Source organism: Notechis scutatus, chromosome 5, assembly GCF_049901735.1.
Source record: "Notechis scutatus isolate UNSWTSFEM ecotype Mainland chromosome 5, rNotScu1.2, whole genome shotgun sequence".
NCBI classification, from domain to species: Eukaryota; Metazoa; Chordata; class Lepidosauria; order Squamata; family Elapidae; genus Notechis; species Notechis scutatus.
In genome coordinates, this window is record NC_142013.1 from 16124468 (window position 1) to 16145439 (window position 20972).

Here is a 20972-nt window from a genome sequence, read left to right on the forward strand (position 1 = left end):
GCAAAATAACCTGGCATGCCTTTTATAGAGTTACTCTGATGATTCATCATGTTTCACTGAGAAATACCAATTTCCGAGAGCTAGAGAGTAAACATTCTTACTCTGCTCTCTCTCCCCCCACCACTTTCCCCCCCTCAAAAAGGCTTGGCTTGGTTTGGGGGAATTTTCTCTTGTCCCAAGGATGGCTTCGGAATTGTGGTTTTCAATAAGCGTGGTCTCAGCATATTTCCAGGTGTTGTGGGAAAAGTTGAGGTTTTCATTTCTGATGATTTTGCAATAATGCCTTTTATTGCCCTTTTATTGTCCTTTGTGGAGTGGGGGCGGGGGGGAGAAATTGTTTTGTTCTGACAAAATAGACCTGAAAAGCTGTGCATCGTTTGCATATTGTACTGAAAAACAGAATAACGGAGTTGGAAGGGACTTGAGAGGTCTTCTCCTCCAGGGGTCTCCAACCTTGGCAACTTTAAGAATTGTGAACTTCAACTCCCAGAATTCCTCAGTCGCTTTGCTGAATTCTGGGAGTTGAAATCCACAAGTCTTAAAGTTTGCCACGGTTGGAGACCTCTGTTCTAGTCCAAGCACTCAGGTAGGAAACAATGCTTAAAGCAGTGGTCTGTAAATAGATATGCATTGATTTGGCGTATATGGTACAAATAGATGATGGACTAGGAAAAATAATTATGCTTGACAAGTATGAGGCAAGCAGGAGAAGAGGAAGAAGGTATATTGAATACTTAGTTTTGTGTATGTTTCTCACATCATGTCAACAAGAAACCTTCCCTCCAACTTTAGGCAGCTGTGATCATAACGAACTTGTCATGCCCTTGGTAGAGTCGGACTCTGAGGGAGAGGAGGAACAGCTGAGGTGTGGCTCCGGAGGTTGTGGAGGAGGCTGGGGAAGGGCAGAGGCTGGCTGGGCAGTCAGAGGAAGAACCAGGCCCATGCCCTCTGCATCATAGGATACGCAGGGAAGAATGGAGGAAGAAACAACTTGGCTTATGAGAGAGGAAGCGGCCATGATCCCCCTCATTGGTTGCAGCTGGGGAGACTAGTATATAAGAGAGACGATTACAACACAGCGTTGCCAGAAGCAAAGCGTGTTTTATTTTGGGCTTAAGGTATCTTGGTTGGCATCCTTCCAACAGATGCTGCCTTGTTATCTCCTTGAAATTGGTAATTACTTACCGTGTTCCGCTGTGGAAATTTCATCATTGTTTGGTTTTTTATTTCACCTCTATCTGCTCATTAAGTTTAGACTGTATTGCTTTCTTTTGAAGATTATTTTTGAGTATGTTTGATCTCCAACTGAGAATTATTGAACAGTGGGGCCAAGTTGGAGGCATTAAAAGACATTTATTTATGTTTTGGATTTTGTTACGTTTGTGTACACTCTGGGTCCTCACAGAATTCTTGGAATCACAACAATAAGATTGGGTTTAATATGTACCACGTGATTATCAGATTGACCAGTCTTTCTATATGGGAGAAGATCCAACCAATTTTATTCCAATTCTGTGCCTATCTATTCAGAAATAATTCTTAGCTAGTTCAGTTGAATTAATTCCCAAATAAAAATGTATGGGAGTTAAAATCTAGGTGATATTTCTATAAATAATACTATAATAGCAATAGCACTTAGACTTATAGACTGCTTCACAGTGCTTTAAAGCCCTTTCTAAGTGGTTTACAGAGTCAGCATATTGCCCCCAACAATCTGGGTCCTCATTTTATCAACCTCGGAAGGATGGAAGGCTGAGTCAACCTTGAGCCCGTGAAAGCTGAATAGCCAAACTGTTGGCAGTTGGCAGTCAGCAGAATTAGTCTGCAATACTGCATTCTAACCACTGTGCCACCACGGCTCACTAACACTACTATTTGCAAACAAAAGTTCAACACTGTACAGCCTTATTCACTAGTATGGTTTCCTTGCATGCTTCAGCAAATAGTCATCCATGGATGACCTTGTTTGGTATACAGGGCATAGGGAAGGCCTTGAAGGGCTGGAGGAAGAGCAGCTACCAAGCAATGCTCATATAAGCAGGATTTAAGTCCTGGCCAAGAGACTAACTTGACTAAATGCCTCAGAGAAGCTCCTCCCTATTCACACGAATACAAACAAGGGAGTGCGAAGCATATTCCGACTGGAAGACTCTAACACTATAGCTATTACAGTGGTACCTTAGTACTCAACTGCTTTGAATTTGGTAGTCAATGCATTTTGACACAAAAGATTTATACTGGTGCTCATCATTTGTTTGGCACACACTGTACAAGCTAGAACCTGTTGACCTTTGTTGTGGTTAGCCGGCAGCAGGTGCGGACAGCTGAGGAGAGTGAGGATTCAGATGAGGGGCCAGGACCATTAAGGAGTGGACTGCTGCCTTCAGAGATTGTGGGGGCTGGCAGCAGTGATGAAGAGGTTCCCGAGGAGCCTGTGCCAAGTGTGCGTGTGTGCAGGATTGCTCATAGGAAAGAGCAGTTACAACAACACGGGCGACTTGGGTGTAAGGCTGCAAGGTAATGGCCCCTCCTTCAAGAAGATAAAAGCCATCTGCGAAACGAACGTACTTTGCAGAAGGCAAAGACATTTTGAAACTCCAGCCTCGTGGACATTCCAGTGTCCTGAGTTTGTATTTGAAGATTCCTGTATTGCACATTATTTCTTTTCTGTTATCTTTTGACAAGTCTCCGCACAGTTTGGTAAAGCTTGTGCTTATCACTGATAATTATTTTGTAAAAGCATTACAAAAAAGCATTACAAAACACTTTTGGATTGTGTTTGATTTGTTGGGAAAGGGTCAGAACAATCTTGACTGCCTTGTGGCTCACTGCATTATTCCTTATGGGAGAAAAATTGTTTGGTTCTCATCATTTTTGGTACTCATCATGCTTCCCAGAACCAATTAATAATGGGTATCAATGTACCACTGTATAGTAAAAATCGTCCTGACCTAAGAAAAGTTTATTTGGTTTCTTTGTCTGGTCTACCATGCAGGGCTGACATTTTGATTGGATGGATCAGGCCTGGTTAGTATTTTGACAGAAGAATTTCAAGAAATCTGGCAACTCTTGACTAATCTATAAAATGTCTTGGAAGAAAACAGTAGCAAAACATAGAATCTCCATAGACCAGTAGCAAACCACTTGTATTCTCTAGCCAAGAAAATGTTACCAAGTTGTCTAAGGAAGGTGCCAGGAGGCGAGATGACTCAAATGAAGCTTTAATTTTCACCTTTGTTACATGTCTATCACAATTCTTCTATTGCATCATGAACTAATTATTCCTAAACATTACCCACTAAATGACTTATCAGTATGTGTTTTGCTCCCAAAAATACTCTAGATTGTAGACAATAATCGTCTGACAGGAAATCCCACAGATTAAAGTTCAATCAGTTACTAGGATAATAGAAGCATTACAATAAATTCCACCAAAGAACATAAACAATTGGAAGGTGGGTAGAAAGAATTACTCATTGCATTCATTTTTCAGTTTCTCCACTAGAAAGGAGCGGCATGGAAATTACCAGTACAACAGGTAGCCAGTATCTGCATTTCCCCTCCCTGTGTACACAGAGGTGGGGTAGCATTAGAAGACTTTTATAAAAGTCTAGACAACCCATGTCCTGCTTCAATGTTTCAGAGTTATTTCCTTATCTAAACCAGAGAAACAAAATGACCATATGTGGACAAAAAAGTTTTGGGAACAAAAGTAACTTCCAACCAGGAGTGGGCTTAAATTTTTTTAGCAAAGGGTTCTCTGCCTGGTTGCTGGGTGGGCATGGCCATGGTGGGCATGGCCTAGTCGGCCTCCTGCACCATGGTGGAGGGGGGTTGTCCTCCCGGGGCTCCGGAGGCTTTCCTTGAGCCTCCAGGAGGGCGAAAACAGCCTCCCCGGGCTCCAGAGGCTCTCTGGAAGCCAGAAATGGGCCCATTTCCGGCCTTCCTGAACTTCCAGGAGGCCTGTTTTTCACCCTCCCCAGGCCTCTGCACGCACCCTGCACTTACCTGCATCCAAAACGGGCCGTGTGGGGATTCCTGGGTGGGGAGTGGTGGGGTGGGCAGGGTCATCCAGGAGTGGGATTTGGGGGTTCTCCGAACTGCACAGAATCTTAGCTAGGGGGTCTCCCGAACCCTTGCAAACCCCCTGCAGCCCACTCTTGCTTCCAACTACCTATCAGTTTTCCCATTGAGTTTCCTTGTGGGAAGCTGACAAGGAACATCAGAAATCTTTCTCCCTCCCTCCCTCCCTTCCTTCCTTCCTTCCTCACATTTTAGCATCAATGATATTAAGAAAAAACAAGGTAGCAACATGATAGAAGCTTTGGCTATTTTATTTATTTATTTTATTTATTTATTTATTTGATTTGCCAATTGTTTACAAGATAATAAGTATAAATGTATACATAGTTGTGAATACATGAAATGGGTACATATAAGAAAAATAAAAGAATAAGAGAAACAATAGGACAGGGACGGTAGGCACGTTGGTGCGCTTATGCACGCCCCTACAGGCCTCTTAGGAAAGGGGTGAGGTCAATAGTAGACAGTCTAAGGTTAAAGTTTTTGGGGTTTGGGGAAGAAACTACAGAGTCGGGTAGAGTATTCCAGACATTGACCACTCTATTGCTGAAGTCGTATTTCCTGCAATCAAGTTTGGTGCGGTTAACCTTGAGTTTGTATCTATTGTGTGCTCTTGTGTTGTTATGGTTGAAGCTGAAGTATTCATTGACAGGTAGGACATTGCAATGTATGATTTTATATACCATGCTTAAGTCAGACCGAAGGCACGGCGTAATTCAAGGTTTTCTAGTTCTAGAATTTCAAGTCTGGTGGCATAAGGTATTCTACAATGAGTAGAGGAGTGGAGAACTCTTCTTGTGAAATATTTCTGGACTTTCTCAATTGTGCTAATATCAGATACGTAATGTGGGTTCCAGACTGATGAACTGTATTCGAGTATTGGTCTAGCAAATGTTTTGTATGCTCTGGTTAGTAGTGTGATATTACCAGAGAAAAAGCTACGTAGGATTAGGTTAACAACTCTTAATGCCTTTTTGGCTATGTAGTTGCAGTGGGCTCTAGCACTTAGATCATTAGAGGTGAGTATTCCAAGGTCCTTTACAGAGCTTGGGTCATCAACAAGATCTTGACTATTCAGCTTGTATTTTATTTTCTGATTTTTTTGCCAATATGTAAGACAGAGCATTTATTTGTTGAGATTTGAAGTTGCCATTTGTTTGACCATTCTGATACATAGTCAAGATCTTTTGTAGGGTAGCAGTATTGTCTGTGGTATTGAACAGCTTTACATCATCAGCGAAGAGAACGCAATTGCTCTTAATATGATCACAGAGGTCGTTTATGTAGAGTATGAAGAGAGTTGGTCCTAGAACACTGCCTTGGGGAACACCACTATTGACAGGTACTGGATTTGATAGGACGCTCCCGATTTTGACCATTTGTTGTCTGTTTGACAGGAATGCTTCTATCCAGTTATTCAGTTGTCCAGAGATACCATAGGATTTTATTTTTAGGAGTAGTTTGTCGTGTACCACTGAATCAAAGGCTTTACAGAAGTCTATGTAGATTGCGTCTATTGCTTTGCCCTGGTCGAGTTGTGTCGTCCATATGTTTTTGCAGTGTAAGAGTTGCAGATTACAGGATAGTTTTTTTCTGAAACCAAATTTTGTAAGTCCATCACATGCATGTCTCTTTCATGTGTGACCCAGATAAAAATGGGGAGATCTTTGATCACAGTGTTGTAGGCCTCATTTGGGGTGTGTGTAGAGAGTAGGAAAAAAAGATTACTTTGATGGTAGAAGAACTGCTAACTAATCAAAGGGATCTGAAACATATTTAAAATCCTGAGAAATAGCAATAGCAATGGCACTTAGACTCATATACCACTTCACAGGGTTTTACAGCCCTCTCTAAGTGGTTTATAGAGTCAGCATAAAATTGCCCCCAACAGTTTGGGTCCTCATTTTTCCAACCTCGGAAGGATGGAAGGCTAAGTCAACCTTGAGCACGTGAGAATTGAATAGCCAAACTGCAGTCAGCTGGCAATCAGCAGAAGTAGCCTGCAATACTGCATTCTAACCACTGCCCCACCACGACTCATGAGGTAATATTTAGAAGCATCAGATACAGATGCTTGATTCACCGGAGTATAAAGGATGGGAGTGGATAGGAGGTATAGCATAAACAGGCTTAAAAAAATTTGCTATTATAGCCAATATCTTATCAAAGTAGTTTCAGCCTTCCTGTGGAGTTGATTTCTGGGTCTGCCTAGTGGGGATGAACCTGCAGGTAATATAGAGCAACAAGGCAAAAGAAAACATCACTGTCAGAAGGAGCACTTTCCTTTATCTCAAATAATAAAAGATGCTCAAAAAACCCACAGAGAGACAATCAAAATAAATGTTCAAGCCTACTTAACATAAGAAACAAAAACAAAAAAAAGTTTCTTTTGCAGGGAAGAAAATACATTAACAGAAACTTAAAATGCTTGGTGGAATTTGCATCTGCAGCAATCATAATACAGCTTTCTCTCTTGGGTTACTTAATCCTGCTTTAAATCCCTGTAATTATAGCTCATTATTAATCACTACAAATACTTTACATCTCTTTTACAAGTCATTATTGACTGCCAATAAGAATTCTGGTGTTTCCGGTTTGTCGGCTTCGCGGCGGTAGGGATTCGCAAGCTGCGCGATCCCCCGCCGCGCTAGCCGTTTTGGGGCTCCGATCCGGACGGGTGCGGAGCAAGGCTGCCCTGCAGGGTAGCTGAAGGTAAGGGGATCCGGAGGAAGGGTCTGGGGGTGTTGCAGACCCCCTCCTGGCCGGCAGAACCCCTTTTACCAGGACGGTGCAGCGGCGGTCCGTAATGGCCGCCACAAAGAAGTCGGCAGCCGGGCAAGTATGCGCAGGAGGAAGAAGAGAAAGTTATTGAAAGTGAAAGTTCTTCTTGGTCGACCCAGGGCTTTGAGATTTATCTAATTTAATTCCTGGAAAAGATTGTTTTTGATGATTTTTTCCACAAGAGAAAAAAAGCGGCAATTTTGAGGTGCTGAAAGGAAAGTTTACTCTCCCTCCCGACGGAATTAAGCCGGAAGGGAGAGGATAAAGAAAATATATAAATCTGGATCTTGTTGGAGGAGATGCCTTGAAGATTTGAGGACAGAAACATAATTTTAATGGGGCTTTAAAATATAGATTTGGACTCTCTTTTTATTTGTTTGATACCACCCCTGGAAGAGGAAGGGGGAATTTTGGCTTGCTTGGATTTATTGAGGATTATGGATTTTGGGATTGTTTTGCCTTTCTCTCGGAATATTTGGTTGGTGTAAGAAGAGGGAGGAATAAAGAAAAGAAAAGATTTATTTATAATGGCTTTCCCTTTTGAAGACCTGAGGGATGAATATGAGCAAACAGGGGCAGCCTGCAAAGATGGTATGGAGGAAGCTTTTCTATTTCTAGAAATGGCGCTGGTCAATTACCAACAGACAATGAAACAGATGGAAACAGAAGAACAGCAACAGGGAAAAGACGAAGACGCCATCTTTGTTGAGTCCCGGAACTTATCTAAGGAAGAAGGAAGGAAGAGAGCAAGGAAAATGAAGGACTTAAGATCTAAAAAAAACATTTGAGAAAGAGAAAAATATGATGCAAAGTAAATATAATGATAGCAAGCAAGAGAAAAAGGGAACACAACAGAGAAGGGATCCCAGCAAGGCAGAGGTTAGAAGAAGAAGGGGGTAGGAAGATTTGGTGGGGGAAGAAAGAAAGGGAAAGGCGGAGAAAAGCCTCAAAGTTTTAAAATTGGATGGGAGAAGAGGAATTTTTTTAGGGACAAAGGATGAAATATAAACTTCTGTAAGAAAGATTCTGCTAGGTACAGAAGATGGTATTGTAACATTTATATTTGAAATAGTAAATTAGAATGGTTTAAGATTTAATAAGAAATTAAAATGTTGAAGTCTTTAATAATGATTGATTTTTAAAATGTAATAAAATATTGAAGGAAAGGAGGATACAATGTATTTAAACATTTTTGGTGGATAGAATGTACCAAGCAGAACCGAATTGGGTATTTGTTATGTTGAATGTTAATTTTACTAACTTAGGGGAGGATAGAAAGGCATCATACTCTGATTAGTGATTTCAGGAGAAATTCTTTTTATTATAAGAAGAGATAGAGGGATAATGAATGGGCAAAAGATATAAATATAATGATTTAATTAAGATGGATTAAATAAGATAGAATTGTGAAGAGTGATATGCGCTGCCCATGCAAAGAGAGGTAACTGGGGCCAAGGTACTTTACTAAAAGATTTTTTTATGTTTGTTTGTGTTTGTTTGTGTTTTATGAGAATATTGGGGAAATTTCTGTAGAAAGACAGGAAAAGATTTAAATATGTAATGATTTGTTTGTTGTTGAAATTTTTAATAAAACTTGTTGTTTTTTTTTTTAAAAAAAAAAAGAATTCTGGGTGCAATTCAAAGTGCTAGTTCTGTATGACTAATCCATATTTGTGCTTCAGTTAGATGCTAAGAAAAACTCTCCGAATATGTTTTCTCTGTTAGAATTTACAAAGGATTTTACATATATATTGAACACAGTTCTATTTCTCCAATTGAAGAAGAAAATAAAAGAATATATATTTCTGACTTCTACAGGTAGGGGAAGCAAAAAACAACTTAGTAGATTGGTTGATTCATACAGAACAGACATAATTAATGCAAATGTTCGTCAGTTCCTCATGACATCTGTAATATTTTCACTCAATTCTGCTTCCAAGTTGATCAAATTCCTTGCTGTTTAACAGCCTAATACAGAGTTTGCTGGTGTAGTACAGATGACCTCTCTGTGTGAAATGCTATACTCAAATTGGAATGAGCCACAGAAGAAATAAATGGAATCTGCAAGAAAAGAAGAGGTTATAGTTTTAAACTATTGGCATCTCGTTCATGGAGGTTGTTAGAATTTGCAGGTATTGGGTCCATCAAAACTGAGAGGGTCTGAAAGGAAGAGAATGAACTAAGACAGAAATAAGTACAATTAGTCCTTGACTTATAAAAACAGTCATTTAGCAATGGACTCCCCAAAAGCTACTTATGACCTGGTTTCAAAATTCATCTCGTCCTGCCCATGGGACTGAGCCGCAGTGGCTACTTCTGCTGCCTGCCAGCTGCCTGCAATTTGGCAGTTCAAACCTCACCAGGCTCAATGTTGATTCAGCCTTCCATCCTTCTGAGATCGGTAAAATACTGATTGTTGGGGGCAATATGCTGACTCTGTAAACTGCTTAGAGAGGGCTATAAAGCACAGTAAAGCTAAGTGCTATTGCTATTGCTATTTTGCATGCGTGGCAACCGACCAATAGTTATGGCCATCTACAATCCCATATTTTATTCCCGCTTTTTTGGAAACCAGCATTTACTTTCAGTTTCTGGCAAAAACTACTCCATAGCAAACAATGGGTTAATGACTGCGGCATTCACTTAATGACTACCACAAAAAAGGACATAAAATTGAGTCTGGTCACAAGGTAACCTGCTTTACGACTATCACAGCTTATTATTGTATCTGTAACTGCAGGGCTCAATTAAGGTCATAACTCAAGGTTTACCTTTATCATGGGGGCTGCCAACACAACTGTTCACCAGTAGGTTTCCTCACACATCTTAATTTTCAAATTTGAAAAATATTTCAGTATAATATTGGAAAGTTAGCAAGCCACAAAGCAAAGCCACAAAGCAAAGCCACAGGCCTTCAGCATAATTGACATCCACAAAGCAAGGCACAGGCCTCTGGTATATTTTTTAAATCTCTAAAAATGCCTCAGTAATGGATGTTAATTAATTCTCTTAGAAACTGAAGACAATTGGGGTGAGTTATCCACTTGTTCAAAATAACAATAGCAATCAGCACTAGTGAAACTGGCACGTGGTAGCATTGTTGAAAATCAGTGTATTGAAACTGGTTATAACCTCATAGTAGACATTTTATAAATCAAGATGCTCTCCATACTATCCTCCCGAAGTTCTATTGTAATTCATTGGCAATAAGATTACCAGTATTCTGCAAAAGAACTATTCAGCTACTTTATGGTAGCTGGTGCATTTCCTATATCTTTATATCTAATGGTCATCAGGAATACTATTTGCCAAATCTGGTTGCCCAGATTTACCTCAAAATGGCATATGTGCTGCCCAATACAAAAACATTGGTGATGTTTTGCCAAGGAATAACCCACATAATTGGATGAATTCTAGAAAAACAAAAATGATTGGTAATAGCAACAAAAGAGGAAGGGCTTTCTCTGAGAGAGAGAGTTTTGAGAGAATCTAAAGGATGCATTTTTTCCGCTCTAGGACAAATTTCAGTACAACTATATCAGTGAAAGGGAGGGAGAGAGGAAGGAAGGAAGGAAGGAAGGAAGGAAGGAAGGAAGGAAGGAAGGAAGGAAGGAAGGAAGGAAGGAAGGAAGGAAGGAACAAGGGATCATATTTAATGAATATGGATGAGAAATTCTGTGTTGAAAACAATTTTGTGACTTTTTAGGTATCCTTGTAACAATATGGCATCCGTATCTAATAAAACTTCCCTTTCACGCAACAAGATGACAATGGAAATATTTACCATTCTGCTGATATGCCGCATCCACCTTATGTATAATTCCATGAAATTCCTCCTTTATTTGTTTTGGATAGCCATGCTCAATAGAATGAAATCTCTCATCATAGCTGCAACTCAAAATGAATAATAATAAGAAACCAGCATGAGCCTTAGAAAGAAATCAGGAAAACTCAGAATGGGAGAGAACTGAAGCCAAAAGATTTAGGGTATCTGATCAGAAACCATCTTACTGTGTCAAGGCTTCTTTCATAGTCATTTCAACATTTTCCAATTATCTTTGTATGATAATAAAGCCTTCACTTTAGTGGGATCAAAGCCTTGCCTTCGGTATTGAGGGAGGAGAAATACAGTAACTATTATTGATGTTGCTTTTTTAAATATTTCATCCTGATTTTGTTTTTAATTGTTAGCCCCTCCCCCCGCAATCATATGATATGACTTCCCATATCAGAAATGGGAAGCCATATAGAATTCCCAAATAAATCTTCCTTATGCAGAATAATTCTGTGTATGTTCTAACTCTGCAGTTGAATCAATAAACCATATTTTACTGCATTTTATTTCATCAAACTCTCTTGTGCTTAGTGAGCAAATCTTATAACCTCACTTCTTACTCGTTGTTTAGTCTGGCCCAAAACTAATGTTATTTACATTTGTTCGCAGACTCCCTCATGAAACTTCCAGGAATATAGAAAAGTCCTTTTCATTGATGTTAGAAGGCTCTGTGGTTGATTCTCAAGCTGTTTAAGGGTGCTGATTTATTTCTTCATTTACATGGCTTATGGGCTTACCTGTCCCCTAACTACATCCTAGAATAGCATCCTTATAGCTTGCCTTGGCAATCTCAGATGGAAGTCTTCTTGATAGGAAAAGAAAAAGAAACCTGGATGAGGATTTGAAAACTGATGTAAAATGCAGAAAGGAGGAAAAAACTTAGCCAACAGAATAGATAATTTTGCATTGCAAAAGGTCCAGGGAGAAAACTGAGTTCCATGTAAAACCCCAGCATCATGAGTAATATGTAACAGTATAAATACGATATGTCATCAGGATAGAGAAACTGTATTTTGTGGGTTTCAAAACTGTTTTTCAAAGTGTTTCTGGAAAATGTTTATTTAGTTTTATTATAGTGCGGACGTAAGAGTGGTTCAGATGAGCCACTTCCTCAACCACTTATTACCTACCTCCAGAACTGGTCCCTAGTGAAAAATTTTGTCTTCCTGGATTTTACATCATAGAAAGCAGCATCTATCCTCTGCACATAGCTTGGGAAGCCAAGATTGTATAGTTTCTGAGGATAACCACTCAGTAGCTTGTAGTCCCTCAGAGCCCAATACCTCTTCCCTGTACAGTTTGTGGGAGCAAATGATAAATTGACATGATTAATGCTACAGCCAAGATAGACAGGTATCTGCTTCATGTATAAAAATAAGTAATATATTAAGAAAAGTTGGTTGTTCCCTTTAATGTTTTAAGTGTCTTGGAGTTTGGTGATTCAAGCGACCATCTCTCTACACCAGTTGTGTCAAACTCAATTTCATTGAGGGCCGCATCAGGGCTGTGGTTGATCTCAGGGGCCTGGGTGGGTGGAGCCGATTGGATGGGCATGGCCAGCTTGATGCCATTCCCCAAACTGCTGGCATGTTTCCTCTTCGCATTGGGTTGACTGGGCCAAAGCCATGCTGCCCCAATGTTTCTTCTTTGCATTGGGTAGACCAGGCCAAAGCAATGGGGGCTGGCCCCTTATATTTTTCCAGGATGGCTCCATGAGTCAGATCCAGCCACATCCTGGGCTGCATCCGGGCCATGGGCCTTGAGTTTGACGCCCATGCTTTACACTGTCAGAGTGCATCTTCCAAGCACATGAGAGAAGATCTCTACAATATGTCTGGACTATGGATTTCACAATTGAATTCTTTTATAGGAAAAACGCATCGTTGTGCTAAGCTCCCAACCAGTAAATGATTTAGTACTTTTGATTTTAGTTAATTTTGATTTGTTTAAAATTAGTATACTAAATCTGCTTTTGCTTTTTTAAATTTTGACTTGAGCACTTGCCAGAAAAGAAAATTGGAACACACCAGTAAATTAACAATACATTCATTCATTCAATTGACACTCTTAACTCCCTGTTCTTCCTATGTGGGAGGGATAGAAAACCTACGGTAGATGGAACCATATTCGTAATCTCCCTCAATCTTGCACTTCAATAATATTTGTGCACAGTAGCAATTATCTTGTATCATGAGGTTCTTAGCTGAAATCTTTTGTAAGACATGATACAAATAATTATCTTTTTTCTCCTAAAGTTAGTATGTATATTAATTGTGTGTTAGGATGTACTGTATATTAATAAAAGAGAGTATTTGTTGCTCATGGTCAAACTATGGAGTTTTCAATGCTCTTTGCACTTGTTTGTTTTCTTGCAGACGTTTCACTACTTAACAGTAAGTAGGTAATGTCTTTAGCACTGAAGATGTTACTTAGTTGGGCAATAAAACATCTGCAAGGAAACAAACAAAAGCAGAGAGCACCAAGGCTTCACAATATGAACATTAATCATTAACTATTATTCTACATTTTGGGAAAGTTATTATTTCACCCAAAGAGTAAGAATAACATTGATATGTGTTGCTCCTTCTCAGTAAAAACACAGATGAAGGAAAGTTAGTGTGGATGAAAGGCAAAGCAACATTCACCTCGAAATAGGAAGAGAAGGTCCTTCTGTGGGGAATAATAAGCTGCATCAATCTGGAAGTTTGGAAGGTCTGGCCAAACAGAATCAATAACCACCCAATCTTCATGTATCATCTGATAATTATGATGCCACACAAATCTGAGTAAAAGAAAGAAGCAGAAAAATTGTGGCGTAGTATTAGGTGGATCCCCAAATCCTCAACAGAAATCAAAGTCTGCACTTGGACATTATTCTGAACAATAATGCAAATCTGTTGTATGACAGATGTAGAGAATACAGAAGATAACCCCGAGAGGAGAAGGGAAGAGAGGAAAGATATATTACCAGAGGAACAAAAAGGGAAAGATTGCTTAAGTACAAATGATGAAGGAGGATTCCAAAAACATCTCAGACAGACACCACTTAATCTGCACAAATATAAAAGAGGGAGGAGAGGAACCACAATCACACTCACATGACTATGTTACTATAGCCAATCTAAATAAAAGTAGTTTTTTAGTTTCCTGTCCAATCTATTTTTTGGTCTGGTCTGTCTCAAAAAGCTGACAAACTAAATATCTTCCCATCTTCTGCGGTCCACTACTAACACCACCAACACACTACACTGCGTCTCTTATCTTTGCTTGACCCTGCTGCTTCCTCTGGTATGAAATACCATCTATTTATTTGCGCACATATATTCATTTATATTAAAACTTGTAAACAGTTGAAGTATGAATGGATGCTAATTACCACACTTGTAAACGGGGTGTGCTTGAAGGAAGGTGAGAAGGTGACAATAGAGATTTAGCAGGAAAATCATTTAATTAATTTAAACTTCATTTCCCAGTTTCTTTGTTAAAAATCAATTTTCCCGGCTCTTCGCCTCATAGGGCAATTGTATCCCTTGCTCCAATATAAAATGTACATCTTTATGCTAAAGCTTTGCTTAGTGTGAAGGAACCAAGTTAAGACTCATCTTTGCATGCTCTGTCTATCTATTCTCTCTATCTACAACAGATGGAAAAGTTTTATTATCATTAAAAGTACAATCTCAAACAGGTTTAATGATAACTATATAGATTGTTTATGCAAGCCTACAACATTACCATAGCTGATTATTGGCTTGTTTGAAAGAAGCCAAAGTTAGTGTTAATGCCTTTGACACTCATATCTTAAGAGAAAATCAACAACAAAAAAAAAGGATGTTTGTTGGATTTAAAGGAGAGAGGGGGGCTTATATAGGAGAATATCATAGCCAAAAATTTACAATCTATTGCTGATGATTTCATTGTATCCCTTGTTATTATTTAATGATTATTAGTTATTTATAACCCTAATGACTGTGCTCAGAAGAATAGGTAGATACTTTTGCCACCATCTTACATGTCCTTGAATATGATTTTATCACCATGTATATCTGCAACAGCATCTGCAGAGAAGTTTGGATCACACCTCTGTGGAATTATAGCACTGCTTGTCCTCTTTTTTGGACCTGCAAATATTGAGAATCATTCATGATACTCTTTGTCTTAAATGTACAATATTTAGAATTTATTTCACAGTACTTGTATAATGTCCATCATTCCACCAATCTACTATCTGCCAATAATTAACAATCAGAGGTGGGTAGATCAAGGCCACTTAATTTTGCTGAAGCACAAAGAGGGGCTCACAAACCACCACAATGAATAGCACTTCTACATGTGTATTATATGTATATCAGTTGGTTGCCGCAATTGGTGCAACCATGCTGATGTTGGGAACATACATACTGTTTTATTTTGTCACAGCACACAACAAAGGATGCTTTTGGAAGGGAAACTTCATTATGGCAAAGCACTCCTTTGAATTTGCACACTCTTCTTCATTATTCATTTTAGAATGAATAAACATATAAGTACCATAAAGAGCTTGGATGCCTTCTACATCATCTTCAGGAAGAACAAATTCCTTCAGGCCACGGTAAGTATAAAGAGGGTACATCAAAGCTTCAGGGTCACTGGAGTGGTGTAGCCCCAATATGTGGCCAAACTCATGAGCTGCAACCACAAATAAATTAAAATCTGAAAAGAGCACAAAGCCATCAAGTTAGCAATAGGGAACCAGGATGCCCTCTGGAATCCAAACATATTATAGAGTAGTATATTCCAATCATCCACAAACAGTTCTAGAAATAAGGTTATCTCTCCTATCATTATTTTTACGACTAACTTCACAGTCATTTACTTCCCTTCATATTTGAAGGTGAATGGAGGTTCTCTTAAAGGATAGTACTTTAAGAGGACTGAGTTCATTTCTTTGATCAAAGCTTCTATATAAAAGTAGATGCATTTGGAAGAAGGCCTAGAAGTGTACTGTATATTTTAGAGAAAACAGCATACAAAAGTTGTAGCTATCAACTCAAAAATATTTCTCTGGTCTTTTAGAGTTGACAGCAGAAAGGGAGCTGGGGGAGGTAGTGCATTCCTTAAATGCTTTCATAGATAATGGCTAGGCGACCGAAGCTTCTGGCGCGCAAGATTATTACTAGAGTGCATGATTGATGACTCTTGGCTATGGATGTGTCCCATTAGAGAATATACATCCGAGGGGGAGGAAGACCAGGGTCAAGGGTGAAATGAATGATGTGTCTCAGAGTCAGCTGCACCCAGGTAGCGCTGGCAAATTCATTCCTAATAAATCTTATTGTGTTTTTTTTAAACTCTGAGAGATGTGGCTAGAGACTCATGATCTGAATGGGGGTAGATGCTGGAGTCCTGACAGTAGCTTTAATTTTCAAGAGAATAACATGATTTGAGAAAATAGACTTGTGATCGAAGGTCATATTAACCTAGCTAACTGATAGGTTAATCAATTTATATGGCAAGCTAGTACTTCTGGAGACCTGGAAATAAATCTACAGTTACCTGTAGAATCACTAGTCCATGTTTCATCATCATCAAAGTGGACATCCCCTCCAATATTGTCACCAGGAGGGAAAGCATGAGCTAGTTGACCCAACGGTCCATCAAAAGGTACAATGTCTCCATGCTCTGTAAAATAAACAACCCAAAATAATTGCTAATTATTTAGACATCTAAGGGGTATAGCAAATTTTAGAATAAACATGACAACATAGCATACAGTTTTGCCCTCACATCACCTTTGGATTCAAAAGAGATCATAATGTCAGCGGTGCCATTAAAAATCCTGGTAAAATGAAGAGGCGTGACATCACTCCATACTTGAAAAGCTTCATGCATTGCTTGGTCCACTTCTTCCCAGCTCAGATCCAGGGTATAGTTCACAATTCTGTTCATATCACAAATGCCAATCATCAATTAAATTTTCCTCTAATACTCAGGATGGCTTACATGCAGAGGCTTACATGTTGTTTTCATAACAATCCTATAAAATAGCCTGGCCTATGAATTTCTGGCACAATGTAACTCAGTGTTATGTTGAGAGAACTAACTTGATTCTCCTTGATCCAAGTATAACACCTTAGCTATTATACCATACCATAACTTACAAACATTTTCCTTTATTAGAATTAGAATTCTTTATTGGCCAAGTGTGATTAGACACAGAAACAATTTGTCTCAGGTGCATAAGTTCTCTCTGTACATACAACAATAGTGATATATCATTATCATAGCCATTGTAAAAATATATTCATCACAAAACATTACATACAACACTTACAGAGGTGTTATTCAGCGGGTTTTGACCAGTTCTGGAGAACCGGTAGTGGAAATTATGAGTAGTTCAGAGAACCAGCAAATACCACCTCTGACTGGAGATTTTACAGTATCCTTCCCAGGGGTGGGATTCTACCAGTTCACACCTATTCGCTAGAACCAGTTGTTAACATTCTAAGCAGTTCGGAGAACCGGTTGTTAGAAGAAATTACTGGCCTAATCCTGTAAGGAAGGCAGGAAGGAAACATTCTGATGTTGCTTACAGAAACTGCCTCTCTGTTAACCCTTATTATGTTCTTGGCAGGACTAGACTTCCTGTCTCAGGAACTTCTCTGGAGTTTTTTTTCCCTTCCTTTGCTGGTACTTTGCTTGTGTGGAGTGACCATTCAAAGTTACAGTGGCACTGAAAAAAGTGACATGACCATTTTTCACACTTACGACTGTTGCAGTATCCCCCAGTCATGAGAGGCCAGGCAAGGAGATGCATGCCTCGATGTGAGTGAGATTGAGTTGGCCACACCCAGCCAATAACATGACCACCAAGCCATGTCCACCCAGTCACATGACCACCAAGCCACACCCATCACCTAAGCCACGCCCACAGAACCTGTTGTTAAAAATTTGAATCCCACACCTGATCCTTCCCCTCCCACGCCCACCAAGCCACACCCACAGAACCGGTAGTAAAAAAAATTTGAATCCCACCACTGAACACTTAGTATTGTATCTAATGTCATTCGTAGTCATGAATACTAAATAAGCAATCAACATAAATCATACTAAGTAAACAATATACTAAGTAAAGGATATATATGTATGTGCGCAGATGTATGGCACATGTTAATAATGAGCAGAAATATATTTGGAACATTTGATTTTTATTCATTCTCTGTAATGTTTTTTTTTCTTGAAGGAACTTATCTCACCATGTTGATCTAAATCAAAAGAGGACTAATTTAATTGTACAAGGCAGATCAATGCACTGTGTAGTTTGATTTATCTGTTTCTACTTCTGAACAAAGCAAATACACATACATACATACACAACATGGGGAAACCATTATAAGTGGTTACAGCCTTTGAATTGCATTAACTCAAAAGAAAAAAGTATTGGGCAAAGATCAGCATAATATTGAAGTAAATAATAAAATGATGTTTAAAACATTTTGGCTTGGTGCTGCTCTATGGGACTGTTCTTCTCAAAACACATTCATAATTCTGGGCGTGTCTCGATAAGTGATTTAGCCTAAAACCACTCCACACAAATTTTCATTTTGGTTAAGAACATGCTACAAATAATTATTCTATCCTTTCAGCAACATCGTGGTTTTTAAAATTCAATTTAAAACTTTCTGAATGTCAGCAAAGGAAAACAACGGGAGAGAAATCCCACTCGTGTGGACCACAGGAGCAATGTTTTCCAAAAAGGTCTAGTACAAACACAACAAAGGGAAAAGAATATCAAGTGAAACATGTTCATTTTACCTGTATGTTAAATCCAGCATTGGCCACTTAATTTTTCTGGGGAAAAAATGATATCCTGCCATATCAGGCACGCCACACCGAGGCTGTTTCATTAGTTCAAAAGTTTCTGAAGTCATTTTTCCATTTCCTTCCAGGTTAAAAAAAGACTGCATGTATTTCAGCTTGTTAAGCAAAGATGCTGAGCTTCTTTTCCAAACTGTTCCTTGACTGTAGTAAGTGTCCAGATAGCTCTAGAAAAAAAAAAGGGGGGGGGGAAATATTTGAAAAATATTTTTTATAAAGGTAGGACACTAAAACCAGTATAGAGAAAACAAGCAGATACCTCTGTTAAGAAGTTGCTTACTGTCTAAGGCCTAGGACCTACCGTAATTTTGGGGTGAAGCGGAAAAGGTAAACAGACAGCAAGAATCCAGAAGAAGAAAACAGAGGCAATAAAGACATTCATCTTCACACAACTACTGAAGTACATGGGTTTAACAAATACTTTAGGTTGAGATAACTTTTTATAGAACGCACATCTAGGAATTTGACTTGTCACTCATTTATCTACAATGCAACCTTCTCATTCTAGGTCATAGGTCTGCCTATCACTTTGTTTAATGAAAACTCCATGCCTGTGGTTAAGAGATTAAATTAATTGTTCAATAGCAACTGCTGACACGAAAAATGACAACTTTTTTGTGCACTTTTGTAAGGGAAATAATTTGCTGTAGGTGCAAATGGGCCTATTTTGTTTGCATTTTTTAAAATAGAATGCTTTCGTTGAGCAATATGAAGCACACTGGAAAAAGTTCCGTGCACTGTAAAAATTGTCTCCAATACTTTGAAAAGCCGTTCGTTCCTTGACTTCTTTCCAAATTCCAGCAATTCTTTTTCCTCTCCTTCTCCCTCACTTCCAATGTCATTTTTGGGGGAGTTTTGTTACTTTCTTTATTTTTTTAAGAGAGAAGTCCACCAAAATCAATAATTCAGTAAATCGTAGTATACTAAATCAGTATTCTTGTTATACTGATAGTACTGTATAATAATGGTAGTATACTAAATGATTATTGTGAATATATTTATTTTGTTAGCATTCTGCTGTGAATTGAACCTATAGATCTATCACCTAATTTCAAATACTGCACCATATTTTGGCTTGAGCTATCCCTACATACACAGTTTGAATCAACTACTCCTCTTCAAAGTCCATGCCTTGAGAAGACATTCCACATTCCCCTACTCAGAAATTTTCCTATATCCTCATAAGAATTGAGTTCCTTGGGGATTAGCATACAGTATATTGCCTTGAATGATCACTAACATGGATTATGTCAATGTGCCATTGGAATATGAGAGTAGCAAGAAAGCCAAGATTGCTAGGCTAGAATGGGAAGTCTAGAGGGTCTTCGAAAGCCATCTTGGCAAACCAGGCCAAATTTGTCAAACTAACAAGCCCTATGTGCAGGGGTGGGCTTTAAATAATTTAACAAACAGTTCTCTTCCTGGATGCTGGTGGGCGTGGCCATGGTGGGTGTGGCCTAGTTGGCCTCCTGCACCATCTTGGGAGCGGAATATGGGCTGCAGGGTGTGTGTTTTCATCCTCCCTTGGCTCCGGAGGCTTTCTTCAAGCCTCTGGGAGGCTCGCTTTTCACCCTCCCTGGGCTTCGGATGCTTTCTTAGAGCCTCCAGAAGGGCAAAAATGGCCTCTCTGGGCTCTGGAGACTCTCTGGAGGTCGGAAATGGGCCCATGCCTTCTGGTGGGGCTTTTTTTGCACTCTTCGAGCCTTTGCACTGACCCTGCATTTACCTGTGATCCAAAATGGGCTGTGTGGGGACTCCTGGGAGGAGAGGTGGGGCCAGCCAGGGGTGGGATTTTCCAGTTCACCGAACTGGTCATAAAATTAAAAACCGGTTCGCACGAACTGGTGCGAACCAGTAGCAGCCCACCCCTGCCTATGTGGATGTTTCACTGATATTACCTGCATCAAGCTCAAAGGAAATCTCACTTTAGGGAAAAACCACTAGTGCTGGTGATTCACTGAAAAATATAGGAAGAATATTTATTTTATTTATTTATCAAATTTTGAAAAAAAAACCATCTCCCTCTCAGAGGGACACTGGCACTGTATAAATAAAATATTAAAATTTAAAAAAACTGTCAGACGATGATACTATTTTTTCCTTAAAGGAATAGGAAAAAAATGTTTGATTTCTTATTTGTCTTTCTATTGTTTGACACGAAGACATTATTGTCTCACATATGACAATAACCTGATTCAACAATTTCATTCTCCTTGTACAATTACCCTGGCAATTCAGAAAACACAGTTTTATGGGATATATTTTTGTCATCGTTGCTATTATATCATCTCCAGCTGCATGCTAGTAGATGTTTGTTTTTCAGTTACAATACAGGCAGTCCTTGACTTATGACCACAATTGAGCCCCAAATTTATGATCATTTTATGACCTTTCTTGCACTGTTGTTAAGTGAATTATT

At 39.1% G+C, this 20972-nt stretch overlaps 1 protein-coding gene across 1 annotated transcript; it reads right to left on the bottom strand.

Moving 5' to 3' along the window:
* Positions 1 to 8487: 8487 nt before the first annotated feature.
* Positions 8488 to 18970, bottom strand: LOC113417323 (collagenase 3-like). The gene is made up of 10 exons (XM_087966203.1): positions 18855 to 18970; positions 18491 to 18720; positions 16468 to 16616; positions 16232 to 16357; positions 15227 to 15388; positions 14709 to 14817; positions 13345 to 13481; positions 11830 to 11989; positions 10649 to 10752; positions 8488 to 8925 (listed from the first exon to the last, which is right to left on the bottom strand). The coding sequence occupies exons 1-10, from the start codon at positions 18957 to 18959 to the stop codon at positions 8825 to 8827; spliced, it is 1383 nt and encodes a 460-aa protein (XP_087822329.1). The 5' UTR covers positions 18960 to 18970; the 3' UTR covers positions 8488 to 8824.
* Positions 18971 to 20972: the final 2002 nt, after the last annotated feature.

Excerpts from the sequence above, each read along its gene's own strand:
- LOC113417323 (XM_087966203.1), bottom strand. The coding sequence starts at position 18,959 with ATGTACTTCAGTAGTTGTGTGAAGATGAATGTCTTTATTGCCTCTGTT. Across the intron at positions 16,617-18,490 it reads ATGCTGGATTTAACATACAG|AATTGTGAACTATACCCTGG; the intron begins GTAAAATGAACA and ends TGATATGAACAG. Across the intron at positions 13,482-14,708 it reads AAAATCATATTCAAGGACAT|ATTTGTGTGGCATCATAATT; the intron begins GTAAGATGGTGG and ends TCTTTTACTCAG.